We start from the raw sequence: 17393 nt of genomic DNA, 5'->3' as shown, positions 1-17393 counted from the left end.
ACGATGCTCAATTACTTTGCGCCCCTTTTGCTTCACTTACGCCCACTATATGTATTATGTATACCTGCTCGTATACATTCGCTCGCCTCTCTCTACGCGCAACGATGAATGAATTCTTACATTTGAATAAGGCCCCTTCGCAACATTCTGCCAACTGCAAGGACATCTCAAGACTCTCTTCTTCGTCGTTAGCACCTGAGAATTCCTCCTATGACGTAAGCGTTGGAAATGTTTGTCTATGAAACTTGCGAAGATTTACTTCATTTCAAATGATGTTAGATCCAAAATTGTTGCAGGGATATTCAATCCTGTCCTATTTTGAAAAAAAAATTTAACCAGTTATTTAAAACGTATTTTCAAACTGAAATAATCGTTTTTCATGCAGAAAAAAAGAAATTTGATCGCACAACAATACTCGAATCTATTATTATTCATATTTTTTCATTCATATTAAATTTGACACGCATAATCCTGTAACGAAAAATTTCAATCTTTCGCGTCCAGAGTGTCGAGTCTACGGACTTTAGTGGTTTTTTTTCCAATCGTAGAGTAATCGTATATTTTCCGAGGCTAGAGTTCATTGCCCGTGAATCGATCACGCGGCTAATCGTATATCGGCGTCAGATTTATCAGTTTATCAGTTTTCAGCAGCAACAGCTCCGGATCCTCCGGGTGTGTCGTGTCTGTGAATTATGTGACCCTCTTGTCAGGCGCCAAAGCTGTGATAACCCGGAATTGAAAATATTTATGAAATTTCAGGCTTGCCACGCCGCGCCGGATGCGAGTATAAAACCCTGTGCAGGGCGGTTGTGATATTGATACACACCACACAGTTATAACATGTCGCGCAAGGCCCACGTGTTGGTGTAAGAAGCCATGCAGCCAACGGCGCGCGATAACTTCCTCCGGATGTCTGATGGGGGGCTACATGAGCGGAACCCTCACCTTAAAAACTCCGAACCGCGGTCCCATGTGCGCTCCATTTACTCGTCCCCGACCCTGCAGTACATTCTCAGGAAATTCCCTTCCTAGTTTCACCTATTTTTAGAAAATCAAATCACACCTCAGGCACGCGTCTCCTCTTTAACTGCAATCCAGTTTCCCTATTTCGAATGTTCTTTCAGCTGTCAAACTTGGCTGATTCCACTTTCGCCGGGTCACGTATCGTCTAGACGAAGCATTGATTGGCGTAGGCGGTGTCCAGATATTGTTAAGGTATCAGGGAATTATCATTTTTTGTCATTCCAGGACGGTGTTTCAACTAATCATTTATCTATCATCAAATAACAATGTCAACATGCGTTTTCAGGCCCTTTTTTATTTTTGTTTTAATCTAAATTATGCTGAAAAATGTTCACATCATGTTTCATTTCTAATGTTAGATCACAACAGCGATAGAGGTTATGTTCAGTACATTTTTCGTATTAAATATCCGGAAATTCTTTCAAACTACGAATTGATGCTTTCTAATAATGAACTAAGAACTTGGTTAATAATTAAAACAAATCTCAACGCGATGTACATACATCATGGCGAGAAAATGTTGGCTTGGATATGCCTCGAGTTAGGCCAAACTCGTACTACCAACTCCCTCTCGCCAAGGTACGCTTGTCGATAATTCTGGTTGACCACCATCCACGACAACTTCCACCCTCTTGATCTTGAGGAAAGAAATCAGGGTATCCAGCTTGTTCCGTGGTTGATTCTATCGGCTGCCAAGGGATCGGTTGCTGGGACTTCCTTTGGTACTTCTCAGTCGGTAAACACAGGGGCAGTCAGCTGTTCCTTAGCATCGGCTGAGCCAAGCATACTCGAGTCAAGTGATCATCTTGACTTCCAGACGTAGGATGAAACCCAAGAGTTTTCGGTGCATCGATGAAAAAAGCGCGGGAAAACTAGCGTAGGTGGACAAAGTTCCAAGATTTACCACGAACACGCTGGTCATCCATTCCTTCCTTCAAGTTTCAACCTAACTCAACCAAACCACATAATATTGAGCAGAATTACCAGAAAATAGGACGATCTTTCGATTTGGACTTGAGTATCTGGCAATAAGTATGAGCAAATGAGATTAGTGGTTCATTTTTATTTGTTACAATGGTGAAATGATTTAAAATGTTCTATCATTTGGTTTAAAGACCTGATTGTTAGTCGTGTGGGTATGTAAAAAGGTGTGAAATGTGCACACAAGATGCAATACAAGAGAGCATCTAGAGGGTAAAAGATAAAATTTGATCATGCGTGTATCTTGAACTTGAGGAGAGTGGAAAAATTTCAGTTAGCTATATTTATCACGGTTTGCTCCTGTTCATTCGTCCCTGTATGCAGGATCTAATCCTCCTTCTATCCCCGTCTTCTTCCATTCCTCCCTGCCCACATAATTCCTGCAATAACACGTTAGGGTGACACATCTGTGAGGTCTGGTGTACATATATACAGAGATTTTCGTCTGCTGGATGCGTTATATCTGAACTGAGGAAAACTGCGCTTTTCTTTCGGTTGTTCAAGCTTGTTGATTGCATGTCGAAAACCAAGACCGTATGACAGCACTTTTACATTTGTGAATGTAACGAAAAAGAAATCCGTTTTTAGAGATTGGAAAAGACTTGATCAATGATTATTGTTTAATGTTGTTGTGAAGCCGTGTCTCACCTCTTGACGAATGAATCTAACCCATCAATTAGCAAGCCAATATAAGCCCACCTCCACTTATCGCTATTCCGTGCACAGCACCAAAGTAGTTCTTGAATTCACGTTGCGAGGGATTTCCAGCATGTGCGTGCCACGTGATACCGGAGTTTTTCTCCACCCACGGACCGCCACCCCATCGCTGTAACAAGAACAACCCTGAATCCGTTGGGGGTTCTCTGGTTCTTTGTGCTGTGTAAAAGGTTCGTACGATTCTCGCAAAGCACGTTGCAAGTCCGTGACCAATTTCGGTTCGAGGAGAGGGTCTCTCCTGCACCCCCCGTCAACTTTCGAGTCTGGCGTGTGCTGACGAATTGCAGGTCGCGATGTTAGGGATGAAAATCCCGACTTGGTGCTGGGAACGATTCGACTGATAACTTACCTGTCAAATCTAGCTCAGAGTAGCTTGTGCAGGTATTGGAAATGTTTGCAGTTAAGAAATAATTTTAATTGGGTTACGAGACTTCACACATTACACTGCGTCAGCGAATGTTTCTTTTCTGCATTTCTCCACACTGAATTTAATAACAACGATTCAATTCTCTCGCTACTTTATTTACGCCAAAAGTATGGGCAACAATTGGAATGCTGACTCTCGTTCATTGAGGTATAACTTACGAGCAGATCGGGTTACGAGGCTTCAATTTACCACGCAACGTTTCAACTTATACGATCATACTTCACTCCACTTGACCTCGTATTGAGTTATTACTCCTTGACACGTTTTGGGACTAGGATTTTAACCGTTGGCCGTTACATACTCTGAAAGAAACGAGCCAATGCTCTACGAATAAACAAACTTTAATACGTTGTTACAACGGTCAGAGCTATTCTGATTATATACGAAAAATTTCACAACTACGTGACGCCGAAATGAGTTTATTCTTGTGTCGTTAATAACAAGATATTGCTTGCAAGAAATCAAAGAGCTCTATTCATACAAAAACTTAATACCCGGTTTTGGTAATCACAACAATAAATCAGATCTTTGAGCCTCTCATTTCGGATGATGCTGGTCATGGTTTACATTAAAAAAAAAAAACAAAAAAAAACAGACGTAAAATTGATTTTTTATCCCCTTCTATCAGAATATCATCAGCCCTCGATGAGACTCCTGAGATGTGCAGCACGTAAGGATGCATACAATATCGGGATGCGCGCAGCGTGCGTTTGATGCTTGATATCGTGTTCGCCCGCGTTTTTCATATGCTCGGATGGGGAGGGTGACTGTACCGCCATAGGGTGGCCATAGGGTGGACCGAGGGGGTGTCTGATAGGGGAAAGATACGCGAGCAGCTGTCCTGCACGCATGATTCACGCGCCAACTCACGTCTGCGCGTGTGTTGACTATCTACCGTTTTATCCTGCGCATTGGGACGTCGTGCACGCATTCGCATTGCTTGGTGATCGTTTTATTGCGCATTTTTCTTGTCCCGGCTAGCAACGATATTTTGATAAATTTTTTTTCTGCAGGATTGCGTAAGTTAGAATAACAACAAAAAAAAAAAAAAAAAAAAAAAAAAAAAAAAACAATACTAAGAATTTTTATTATTGGTCCAGCTAGTCGGCAATCCTCTTTTGTTCAACCTTCGAAATCCGTTGGGGGCAGTTAAAATGACGGCCTCTTACCGATTCTCGAAGCATCTTAGCCCGAGAAAGGAGTAGAGAAAGTTTTGGGAAACAATACTGCTCGAGGCTGTCTTCTCCTGCCAGGTATGAATTATACACGGTTATGGCCGGAAGTTGCGGCGGAGGGCTCGAGTCGTAACGCGTTTAATGTGAATATGTATAGTGTAAAAATCGTTTGCAAACCACTTCAAGGATTTTCATCCGATAAAGTTTGTATGAACTGCATGACTTATCGGGTTTTGCAGGCATCTCGAGAATTACTTGAACTGATAATAATCTGGCGATAAATTTAAATTGTATTTGTCCGATTACGATTTTTTATTATTATTATTCAAGGTACAATTTTGAACGTCTAATTGCCAAGAATTTCAATGCCTGAAAAGTTTTTGTTTCCGCTGAATGGTCGCTTATGAACTTTCGACTTTCAAGAATATCAGCACCGATTTGAACCGGCCAAATGATCCCCCCTTCTGCTTTTCATTTTTATTTCGTTTGTGCCACGTGCACACTTGCCAGATTTTCCCAATGTCCAAATGCGGTTGATGCCTTTTCCTGGGGTGGTGTATCTCCCATATAGGTATACAAAAACGACGTACCACATATGGGGGCGCACATGTAAGAGGGGGTCACGTGTCATCAAGATTCTTTTGTCCAAGGATTTTTCTATGATTTACATTACCATGAGCTAATGCTGCCGGGATGTTACCACATGGTATGTAACGGCGAACCGGCCTATTTTTATTCCTCGTATTTTCGATCCTGGCCAATCTCTGTATACGGAACAAAAAAATTGTTCATTTTGTTAATCACGAATAAATTTTATTTGCTTTCGAACTAATTCAAAAATATTTTTGTCGTTCGTATATATATATATATATATAAAGTATAATGTAGAAAATTTCAAATTCGGTGTTAAATCCTTGCACTTTCATATATATATATATATATATGAATATATGTATATATATATATATGTATACACTGATGTTTAACGGCAGATGAATAGACAATGGACCATCGAATCGTTATAAATTTTACTTGGGTCTTCTAAAGGAAAGATTCGGCTACGTGTATTCGATCCGTTCCCGTTTTTTTTTCCTGGATCCTTATTCTTGAAGATAAGGGATGGTTTTGCCTGGGGTCTTGGCCAGAATTTTTTTTTAGCCCGAGAGCCCTTCGAGCTGACTAATTACAGTCAAGATTTTTTTTTTTTTTTTTCTTTGGATTAAAATTTTCGTAAAACTTTAGCAGAAGTTTGAAGGTCATGGTCTGAATACTTGGTAGTAAATACCCCTCCAGAAAAATATTTAAATAGCTTTTTACAATTTGGTATTTTGATCTGTAAATTTGGAATTCTTTAAAATTGAGAGTTAGTAAAATTGATTTTTTCTTCGTAATCAAGGGTTTAGTGCAATTTGTAAAAATTCCGAGTTATCGCAAGTCATTCAGCTGATCGTAATTTTCTTTTTGATTATAGATTTTTCCAAGTCACCATCGGTTGTAGGGACTGCCAATCGCCGGACAAACCAAAAGTGAGTATGTTTTAGAATTCAATATTCTAGCATATATTTTCGATAACTCTGTTGCTTACACGAATTTCTATATACTTACAATTTCTGCATCACGTGTGTTATGAGAACAATCCTTATTCCCTGTGCGGGGTTTTAAATCGGGGACAAGGTCTGGCTCATTCATGCATCCATACCGATAAAATTATTTCGCAGCAGCGAAGGTACGTTGAGAAATCAGGACTACCGCAGTCAGTCTTAAACTCGAACCGTTTATCTCAATTCAAGAAAGCTCTATACACACAGATATATTACCTGCATATGTGATACCGGTTGGCCGCAGGTTAGGTAAAAGCGGCTTAAGCCGCGGGCCGGTCGACGCGCCATCTTTAAAGGTTAAATACCGTCTGCACGTGTATTGCTACTCAGCGAGATAAGCGTTAACGAAGAAAACTAATTGGCTGGCAGAGCAAATTAGATTATACCTATACTCGTGCAATAAGAAATTAAAAGTAAGTAAAAATCGATTCGTCAACATTCAGGAAAGATTTTTTTACTTATATATTAATTACACTTTGCTTACTGCGTTGGACTTCGTTGAAACGGACAAGTTTTCACTGTTAAACTGGACCAATAATATTGAAAACATTTTCCCACGTAATCGAAGAATGAAAGTAACATTCAGGCATATAATTTTAAATCGCATGCCTAAACGCGTGTAGTCGACTTATCGGTAGTTTCACAGAGCTTGAACGGTTCTCAGTTGATATTATTCAGCCTGTTTGACAGGGCGCGTGTAAACGGTTGAAAAGCTGTGGCAATTCTCACGAGATCCGGAATCCCGCTCGTGGGAGATTGTATTGAGAAAATTTGATATCCAATGCATTCCAAGGATCTCTCCGACCCTCGGACCCCTCGAATTCCCAGTGGCGCCTTGGTCGGCGCCCTGCAGTCGTCGGTGGGCATTTCCATTAAGAAATTCGGTTCTTCGTCTTCTCGAAGGAGTTCTAGGAAAGTAATACAAAGAAACTCTGTCGATTGCTAGTGGGAAGATTGCAAGGCAAGGCCGAAAAGACACCTTGCGCGGTCGCTGGATGAGTACAAGAACACGAATCCTCCACGAATACTCCGAAGTCCACGTTTCCTATGTATACCCAGGAGAAACTGCCAAAGGACAATACGATTTTTGCCCAGTTCCCATGAGCCTCAATGCACAAGTTTACAAAACACGACCGGATAACCTATGGCAGCCATGCTTGGAATGGATGGAGTTCGTGGTAGTGAGCAGATAGACAGATAGACACACTCCTAACCTGGCCCAACCTGACGCAAGGCGGCCAAACCAAACGAAGCCGAACCTATACACATACTTTTGGCAGGTTATAACTTGCGTGTGGGAGGGAGGATCAATGAGGCAGGTACGATTTTCCACAAAGGAGTCGAGTCCTTTCGTACATTTTATACTTTTATTCCACAATTAGCTCGTCAGGTTCTTCCTGTATAGCTTATAGTTCCAGAGGATGCAACGAGGCGCCGCGCTGTTTTGCTCCTTAGGGTTGCCCGCGTTTATGCCCATCTTACAATTGTGGTTGGTCCTATATCGAGGTATTGCCATAGAATGAATATGCCTTTCGGTCACTCTCTTTATTCTTGAACCAAATTGCTTCATCCATCCTCTTGTGATGAGCTTGAATTTCTGTGTGGTAGTTTCTTTATTTTTTTTATTCTTTTTCAACCATAAACACAGCGACTTTTCGCAACCGACCGTTATTGAAGATATGAAACTAAAATTTCCGAAAAAGAATACGCACCCAATTATTTACGGGAAAAACATCCGGCTCTATCCCTTAATATAGTTAAATTCTTCCTTTCGACTCGGAGGCTGTGCTTGAATAATTCCAGGTATGCTGCTCGGGTCTTCAATTAATCTTCCCAAGAAATAACTGATTGTGAGTGCCTTCTAACATCTTGGTGTTTACTTTTGTGACGTTCAGATTTAAGCTCTCAGGCATTTTTTAACAGCCAGAATCTCGGTACGGAGGTTTCATTGTGTGGTTGAGCATCGCGCGTTTTCATCGAGCATATTTCAAATATTAACATCTATTTCTTTGGTACGAAAATTTAACGTTATGGTGGTTTGAAAATAACGGTATTTCCTTTTGCACGAAAAAAAGGAAACAGGTACCTACTGGAATTCTGTTTCAATGTAGCTTGAGAAAATTTTGCGGTTCAAGGTATCTGGAAAGCCTGGACCGGTCAGCTGATCCTCTCGACTGGTCAATAATGTCTGGTAGATGGTGGTGGTGGTAGGCTAACGCATTTCACACCACAAAGTAGAACCCCTTTCAACGTTCAGAGATAAGGAAATTCTCCTTCTTTACTGTACGGCTAAAAATCTTTCCCTGCAATTCATATTTCGGTTTCTTTCAATCGGGGCGTTTTGACACGGGGGTTTCTACACGCCGCTGTGGTCTACCCTCTTGTATCCTTAGAATGAAAATTGAAGGATGCTTAGGCGTACTTCCATTATTCGTATTGTAATTATTCACATTGTTGTGGTAATCTCGGGATTCTTAACCGCGAGGCACCTCTTTAAGTTAAAAAGGGATTAAAAACCTTATAAACCGTGATTGTCAAAAGGGTGAAATTTTCTGCGAAAGTGTCACTTTGCACGCGCGAGGTTGTTGTCCACAAAAATTTTGCTGTACTGCTTACAAGTGGATAAAAAACACTCACAGTGTGATTGCCGGAGGCTTACAATTTATATTAAGCTTGATTTATTGATTGATTGATTGTTGTTGTACTGTGATTTGTTCTTTTAGGTAAAAGTAAAAAACAAAAAAAATTGTACAGTTAAAATCCATTCTTTCCCGTCGTGATTGTAAAAGATCTTTCGTTTACATGCATTTTTCTTACACAGCGAGAGGATGCGTTTTTCGTGGAAGCCGATATTCGTCACAAAAGATCGGATGTGCATATCAGTTGTCAAAACCGCAGCGTATCCGCATCGTGGTTCGCGGAAGACCTTGTACCGATGGAGTACCGATTGGTAGATTCTTGGCTTCTATACTTAACGTAAATTAATATTCTTACGGAAGCGTATAAAGTACTGAGAGCATTAGTCTTCGCCCGACGAAAATCTCTTCACACGCTACATTGCCTAATAAAGTGTTCATCCGGGCCAGTCATGTGCACTGAAACATTTTTCACCTTTTACATTACGTCGCTGCGGCGTGTTTCGTGAACTTCATGCTTCAGACTTCTCGGTTGTATTTATTCTTCCAAAGTTATCCGTTTGTTTTTTTTCGGACATTGCAGTCGATTGTTTCATTAGCATTCAAGTTCGTATGTCAAGTTGCCTGAAAGTATGACATCGAGAAGAAATAAGGTGACCACGGTTAATGAAATTATCCTTTCAAGGGTAAACGGAGTGTGTATTTGTAATACATCTGGAATACTTCCTGCCGCAAGAAAGTTTTGGAGGTATAAACCGGATGTCGAGTAAGGAAACCCCTTTATACGATCATTTGTTCACCGCTAGGTATTCACTTGTTGAAGTTGAAGCCCACCAACAAGCCGGCCTACTCCTGACTTCTTATGAACGCCGCTGCCTGTACCCGCTAAGATCGTCGTCATACAGAAGAGGCTTCAAGGTTTCTAACGTTTCAATTTTGTCACCGCCACGCAAAAATTTCTCCGCCCTCCATTAAACAACTGAACTTTTATTACTTTGCAAACTTTTCGCTTACCTTCACGGCTGCAGTCCGGGTGGTCGGGACCTTTCCGATTAAACTACGATCAGCTCAATAAGTTTCCTCAAAAAGATAATTGTGTACGCGATGGGAGGTCTCAGACTACTCCTTCTCAATCATTATCCTGGCTGTAACGTTCCATTCAATCCTCGTGACACATTACCTTTTTCCTCTCTCTGCTAGAAGATGACAGTGGACAAACAAGACCACCTCTAACTTATCAATGAATTATCCAAATATCCTTGGACCGAGTAACAAAGTCCATCTACAATGTATGCCGTCTAGACTCTAGACTCTGGATCCAGTGACGACGAGGACCGGCATAATAATTGTCTTCCTGAAAGCCAGTTTCTTTTACATTTTAAATATCCGATCTAGGTAACTGCGCACGTATACAACGACCACATGTCCATATCACCATTACATATTCACACGATACACGCCGCCGTTTGTCCGTTAGATGAAATATCTTCTTGTGGGATGAAAACTTGTACGCGGATCAGAATTTTACCAAACAAATTGCCTCTCTGTCTATTCGTAATTGGGAATTCGGCAAATCTATAATGTATTTAATTTATAGTGAGTTTCAACTTTTCCGGAGATTGAACCGGTGCCATCCACCGTATAATTACATAGGAGGCTTCGAAGGTAAGAGATAGTCCTGGGACAGTGAGAAATAACGTCTTGTAGTCCTGTGGGCACTGTAAATATCCAGAGAGTTCCTAGAAGGTCGAAAACTCAAAAATGCCGGCACGAATTTTTTGTGGGCTGCTATACCTCGTCTCCTTTCAATCTTTCGAACCGTACTTTAACACGAAATTTTTCAAAATCATCAAATCTTCAACGTATTCCGCAAAAGTTGGACACTTTAACCAACAGATCCGAGAAAGAAAGGAATCCACTTGTCAAATTATTATACGTTACTTTTCGCGCACGATCTTTCTTCGAAAATGTTTTTTTTTCCCACTGAACAAACCGACTAAATAAGGATAAAACTACCAAAGTATTTATTCCCAGGACTAGTTGAATAGGATTCATCTTAAGATTTGCACATGAGCGAGTAGTAACCTGAAACTATTTCCGGCGAGTCTGGGGGTAATTTCAACAGTGAAAAAAGAAAAAAAAAAAAAAAAAACCTGGATTTGTCGAAACGTAGGTGACACAATTCCATAGAAATATCTGTGAAGGGGCGTAAAGACTTGACCGATTCGCAAATGTGTTGTGCCTACTTTTCCGTACGACTAGACCTACTCGAGGTTCTATAATTCAAGGAACCAGCATAAGCGAGGCTGCGTGTAAAAGCATGTTCACGAGGCCCCGTATTAGGTTCAATACACGTGCAAAACATTGCTGGGTGTGCACATCCCGCCGACAAAATACCTCTGACCACCTAAGCGTGCGTATTTCGTAGTATTTGCCGTTTCATTCAGTAAACCCGGACTCCTCTGCATTCATTCACAAACTCAAGAAGAGCTCTCCCCCTCCCCCCCCCCCCCCCTCCTCTCGTTTCTTGGTACACAGCATACACCCAGTGTCTGCTTACTTTTTTAATCCGTATTTAGTGGCGGCCTGTAGGTACCGGCGGGAAATGGTCTCGTAAACCTAACCCAGGCAAGAATGTGCCCTGGGGTTTGGTACCGAATTTCAAGCTTCTCCAGAGCCGATGGATGCTTGGATGGATACGTTCATTTCTCACGGACATGTCAATTTCGGTCTATTACCGATGGTCAGGGTTCGTCTTCAAGAGGAGAGTCTTCATGATGCGTACGGTTTGGACCGGATATATGCCTTTCAGTGCCTCCGCGTCGCCAACCCTCTTCGCGGCTTTTATAAACTCGTGGTTTTGCGAGTCGGCAGGTTCAGCTCCTTTGTTTTGTCGAGAGGCGAGGAGAATGAATTTCGCATCATTTTAAGTTCTTTTTTTCTATTTTCTTTTTAGTTATGACCTTGCTTACAGTTCAGCATGCAAGTGCTTTTCCCTCTTGCTTCACACTTCAAAATCAAATTTCATCCTCCTTTCATCCAGATTCGTGTGTATGTTACTAATTATCATTTCTAAGTGCGGCGGATGGAAAGATGCTAATTTGTATTCGATCATCGTAGAATTAAACGCTAAGTGTCTTGCAGTCGTTTCGAGCATCGAGCTTTCGTAAGTCAATCCGCTGTTGCTACCCGCCCGGATTCATGAAGATGAGTATCCATATTCTCAGAAGTTGTTCGGCGTTTTGCCTGTTTACGTTGTTGTTATATAACTAGAGTCTCAAGTTCGAAGTGATTGTTACCTTCCATCTTCTTTCTCTACTCCCTTTTCAGCCCACTATCTTCTTCTTACAGTCACCACATCCTTCTTGGTTTTGATCTTCCTTTTCCCCCTTCTGTTTCTTCACTCAAACCGCATTCGCATGGCTTTTGTTCATACCTTTGTTGCATTTGGTGCAGAGTGTCAGACGGTTTCGGTGCTGAATCTGACACTACGGATCTTCAACAGCGACTGAGAGTGATCGCGCTTCTTTTGAAGATGCTGATTACGAAGCAACTTGCCTCTTCGTTATAGTCTTCGTATAATAGGTACGCGGTGTTTCTTGCCGAGCTCTTTGCCCGATTCTCTAATTCCCTATTTACTTATTTCTCGTTTTGGTTGTTCCCTCCATTCTTTCTTCCTTTCTTTCGCCCCTCGCCTCCTTCTATTCTCTTTTCAACGTTCCCGATCTGGCCTTAGCCCTCGGCTCACCTTCTACTTCAGCTTTGGCGCTCATTTAAATTTATAATTCACCACCAAACCGCCCATACTCCACCACCGCATAGACACCGGTATGCAACGTGACCGCTGATCCCTCTTTTGTTTTTCAAGGATCGCTATCCGAACCGGGACCTTAAGACTCGAAAATCGACAATCGAAGGATAATTTTTGTCAGTGATTTTTTAATTTTCACTATTTTTTTAAAGACGTCATTTCTTTTTTGTTTAATCCGGGTAATCCTCAACCACTTTTCACAACAATTCCGTTTCTTGTAAATTCTTGGACGGGGGTTTGAGTACCGCTGTACACGAGCCACCGTGGAGAGAAAATACTCTTGGTTTATTTGTATCGCTGTGGGTTCTTTCATCTCTAACGATCCTTCGCTTCCCACTCCCCGACCGCCCTCCTCCCTCGCTCTCAGACTCCAATCTTTAGGTTTCTCTCTCCCAGCGTTTCTCTCGCGCCGCGACCGTTAAAAAACCGAGCAAAACGACTCGCCCGTCTCCCCCACCAGGAATAACGCCCACCTAGGACTCCTCGACGCACACGCGAGTGCAATGCGTGACATGTGCCCACGCAAAATACACGACGCACACGCCCTGGCGCGTTACCGCTCACACTTATATCTCTCTGCCCCGTTTACTCGACTGAATATAATAATAACTTCACTTTTTAATCGCTCTTTTCACGGGCTTTAAATGTCCGGAGATTTGATATCGGTGAAGAATTCAAAATTGTCCTTAGATGAATGGATACGATTCAGCATTCAGAGTATTTTTCAATGCTTTCTTTCTAATCTTATTCATTTTCACATCCTTTTTTTTTTCCTCGCCTGATCATTTGTTTTTTAGAAATGCTAGACGATATTTTTTTTTACCAAATTGATTGAAATTAATTCGATGAATAATCTCACACCAATTTTTTCTACCGAGATAGGAAAAAATAGTCAATTTCCTAGTAAAAAAATGGAAACTGTCCAAACACACCGACGAGACAAACGAAATGACGAGTCATTACTGACTGTGTTATTGTTGTCGAGGACTAAGAGAAGAAGGATCTCTGGGGGTATCCTAGTCAAAACACTCGACTGCTGCACTGGGATATAACTTTTGAGAAAGAAAAAATTATTCGACAGTTTTTTCAAGTATTTTATTTTACATTGGATAGATTAGGTGCGGTTTACATAAGATTATGGATTTGCACCTGGCTTTTTTTGTTCGTGGCAGGTACCGTAAGTACATTGGTCATGCCAAGTTAGCGACATCTCTGTGCGTCAACTGCCTCTTCAGCTGTGGTGTAAGAAAGAAAATGATCCGTGTCAAACGAAGAGGCGATGAAAAATGTTTCACCAGACTTTTGTAACGGCCTACAGGACTTGAAAGGGTTTCAATTTTAAACGGGGTCCAGGGTAAAATTTTACTTGAAACTGTGACATCGCGTGGCAAAAACCATTTCTCTGGGCACACAGTCGTCGTTCTCTCACTTCTGAGGCGGTCGTTAAAAGGTCTCGCTAATGGGGTGGCTGATGTACAAGCAGAACTAGAATACGCGTGAAACGATTAACGCGTGGTGTTCTCCTCGCGCTAAATTTTCACAAATACTTTCGCCATGTGAATTTTGGAAAAGTGGGAAACAGCAGAGAATACAGCCTTGCGTTCTTATACAAGTTACAGTTATAAATTATCACTGTGAACCGTTTGCACCTGTGTTTTGCATGAATAGTTTTTTCCGGATTGAATCCCTTCTAAAAACAACACCACCGTAACGATCGGCTTCAATCGTTATGCGTCATAGATGATTAGAATCTCAGTCAACGGAGAGGAAAATAGTAAAAGTACGTATAGTACCGTCTTTATCCTTCTACCAAAATGAGACTACGAAGAGAAAAAACTTCCTTCTGGATACTTTGAACTTGAAGTTCTTAACGACATTCGAATAACAGTGTCCAAGTACCACAATGCGTCTAGATTCTGACATAATGGTAACAAACAAACAAGTACTGGCATTAACTATGTACTCCATAATCCTTGATGTAGTACTGGACTGCAATTCATACCAGCCATAGTCTCAGCCGGGACAGGATGTGGGTGGTTGGCTTATATTCCATAACCGTATACCTCGAGAGTTGAGGTTACTGGTAGCTTGAAGGAGAGGGGAGTCGGGTTATGTGGGCTATCGTACGTCCTCTCCGTTGTTTCTTAACTATGTACTTCCTCGGTAGGGCATGTACATATCTGTAAGGTAAATAAATAAGTGGGTGGATAAGTTTGTACCCGTGTACATACACGCAACGACATACCAAGTATTTTGGTTGTACAATATTATTGTGTGACGCATATTCGCGTGGGGCGCGTTTGTAAAGCGGAACTTGTTTGGTATCTTTGGACTTTGGACACGGTAGTTCACATCTACGTCTCACCGTTGCGGCTTACGGTTAAACGTATATTCTTCTTCTGCGACGTCCCCTTCAGAAATATAGAGAATCGCTTGTCTGAGGACTCGCGATAGCATGAGGTGATGAGTGACGATCAATGGGTGAGAGGAAATGAGGAGGAAAATAAGTCTGGCGGAGATGGTGGAATCGAGAAATCGATACCGCGGCTGCTTTATAGAGATCAACCATTAGGAGGCGTCACACGTGCTTAAACGAGTTTTTGACCTGCGCACGTATCGCCGTATCGTCTCTTGTTTTCTCGCTACACGTATGTGTCGTGGATAGACCATGGCGCCTGGTAGTCGAGCCGAAAGCCCGAGAAACCCAAGGGTCCAGGGCTCAAAGAGCCGCAACGGACGCCAATTAATGCAGTCCCACGCTCGGTCTACACCCACCGTTAGATAAATCGACCAGATCATAGGATTTTTCTAGATTATCATTGATAAATACGTATCGTACGAGATTTTTCGTTCCTATAGTGTCAATTCAGTTTTTGAGCAAAATACAAGCGTCGTTTCTCTTTCTAATATTTCACCCCATTTCTGATCGTGTGGGAAACCAGTTTTCGAGTAAAAGTGAATCTGTATCACACTCATTCTTGAATCCACCACCACGCAAGGCTCTATAAAGGATAGACTTCATTCAGGGGGGGGGGGGGGGGCAAAAAGTTGGAATTCGTATCGTCATCCTCGTAAAGCCCCGGACCATGATGATGTTTCTCGAGAGAAGGAAGACCTTGTATGAGTTCGAGGTGACTTTGACTTCCTTGCGGAGTCCCTGGGTCAACTTCCACAAAAAGTGCATCGGCGGTGGTATTTTTTCATTTTATTTGTGGATCACAGTTGTTTTTTTTTATTAAAGGGACCTCCTTCTTCGTGCGCAGGTTACACTATTAATAATTTTTCCCGCTCTGCGAAGGACGCGTCTTGTCTCAGACAGTCTAGAATGAATATACAACCAAAAAAATTAGAATAAAAAAAAAGCCCTACGACACGTTGTATACCGTGTGGGTCCATAAAAACGATTTGTAGAAGTGTGAAGAATTAACGAATTGTAAATTCTCCGCGATTCCAATGTGTTGGTTAGTCACTGAGACTTGAGACTGGCGTTGATGGTGGTAAAGGGGCCACTAAGAGACAGTAAAGATTCGGGCGAACAAGGTTTCAAGAATGGAAAGAAAATTTAGGCTCTCGGTTTCACTCTCCAGGCGGCATGGCAGGAAGTTGCAAGTGAACTTCTGAAAACAAACATTACCTACTAAGAAAACGAAGGCCTGCGTCTGCAGTCTTCTTTCAGTTTTGACTGTTGGCTTGCACCATCCTGAAACAGTGCAATAATAATCCTCAATATTGTATTCCGAACGATTTTTCTCCTTCAATGTTCCACATTTCACATTGAGCAAATTCCGAACGTGTGCGATGAAAATACAAATGAGACTTTTTCACTATAGATATGTTGTACGTAAAAGAAAAACATTCAAATCCTGATTTAGTTACCGAACATTTGGTAGACGGTTGAACGAATGACAACCGACTGGGTGCAGTTATCTTGGGGCACAGCTTGGAAGATGTGGATACAGCTGATCCTTCGAACATGGTGAAGAAGGCCTCGTATTCCCGGATTCATGAAAGACTTGAGAGAGATAGGGAGCTCGTAATATCTGAAGAAGGCGGACTTTAAACGCTATCTACTCAGGGAGATAATAATATGTTTGTACTTGGAGGCTTTGTAGATGTATCTCTGGCCCATTGCATGTGCACTTTGTATACTTAGCAAATAGAAAGATCACGGACGCTGTGATGAAGGCGCAATAAATCATACGGAAAAAATTTAAAAAACAAATTAAACTCATTCCGGGAGACTGCGTTTGAGATTACAATGAAAATGAGAAACCGGTTTAGATCAGAGTTCAATCATTTTTCAAGAATTTTTAGAATGCTTGATTTAGCAGGTTCTTTCTTTAAGTTCTTTCTCTTAGCAGCTAGAATTGAGCGGAGAAAGAAAGAAATCGTTTTCAAAGTACGACGAGTTCAATTTCTAGGTATATGTGGTAGGAAGTTGGTACACAGCTCGATGAATGTAAATTTTCCTTACCCAGTTCCAAGAAGTTCGAAGCATCAGGAACAATTCCTTAGGATTCCTTGGCAACAGATCTGGCCGACGGGGGAGTGAGCTGTTCTCTGATTGGTCGATATTTCCCGCCAAGACTGTCGGGCAACCGACTAGAGGCCTCTCAGCTGATCAGTGTGTTGTGTCTGGTGCAGCGTCTGTGTTTTATTTTCAAGTGTGTGTCGTTCCTCCGAGCTTATGTTTCTCCCGCCTTTTCCCTCCTTTTTCCCTCTCCCCTCATCTTCTATACATTCAAAATTTTTCATGCAAAAATATTGTACTAGGGTTATGAAAAACCGATTAAAACTCTGAAGAGCCGATTACAGCCTCAACTCCCTCGAGTTTCCTCCGTCGATGGAAAATGAAACTTTGACTCTAGTTTGGCATTCGTACGCTGAGGAAACAAAGTCGAAAAATTAATCCAGGGGGAGAGGGTGTGGCTCGGATTACCAGGCCTCTCACCAACCCTAGAGAAGATCCTCAGAGGACAGAGGAAGCTGGGAACTGCACCGAACGCCCGGAGAACACGAAAC

At 41.8% G+C, this 17393-nt stretch overlaps 1 protein-coding gene across 2 annotated transcripts in view; it reads left to right on the top strand.

Moving 5' to 3' along the window:
- LOC124413484 (M-phase inducer phosphatase-like) overlaps window positions 1-17393 on the top strand; it is an 87525-nt gene that overhangs the window by 19895 nt on the left and 50237 nt on the right. For both annotated transcript variants that reach the window (XM_046894081.1, XM_046894082.1), the window contains one exon: window positions 5795-5849. In XM_046894081.1, coding sequence (XP_046750037.1) covers window positions 5795-5849 — 55 coding nt within the window. The remainder of the gene's footprint in view (window positions 1-5794; window positions 5850-17393) is intronic.

The sequence above is a fragment of the Diprion similis genome, chromosome 12 (assembly GCF_021155765.1).
Source record: "Diprion similis isolate iyDipSimi1 chromosome 12, iyDipSimi1.1, whole genome shotgun sequence".
NCBI lineage: Eukaryota > Metazoa > Arthropoda > Insecta > Hymenoptera > Diprionidae > Diprion > Diprion similis.
The sequence above is the reverse complement of the archived record's forward strand: the minus strand, read 5'-3'. Positions and strand labels throughout refer to the sequence as shown.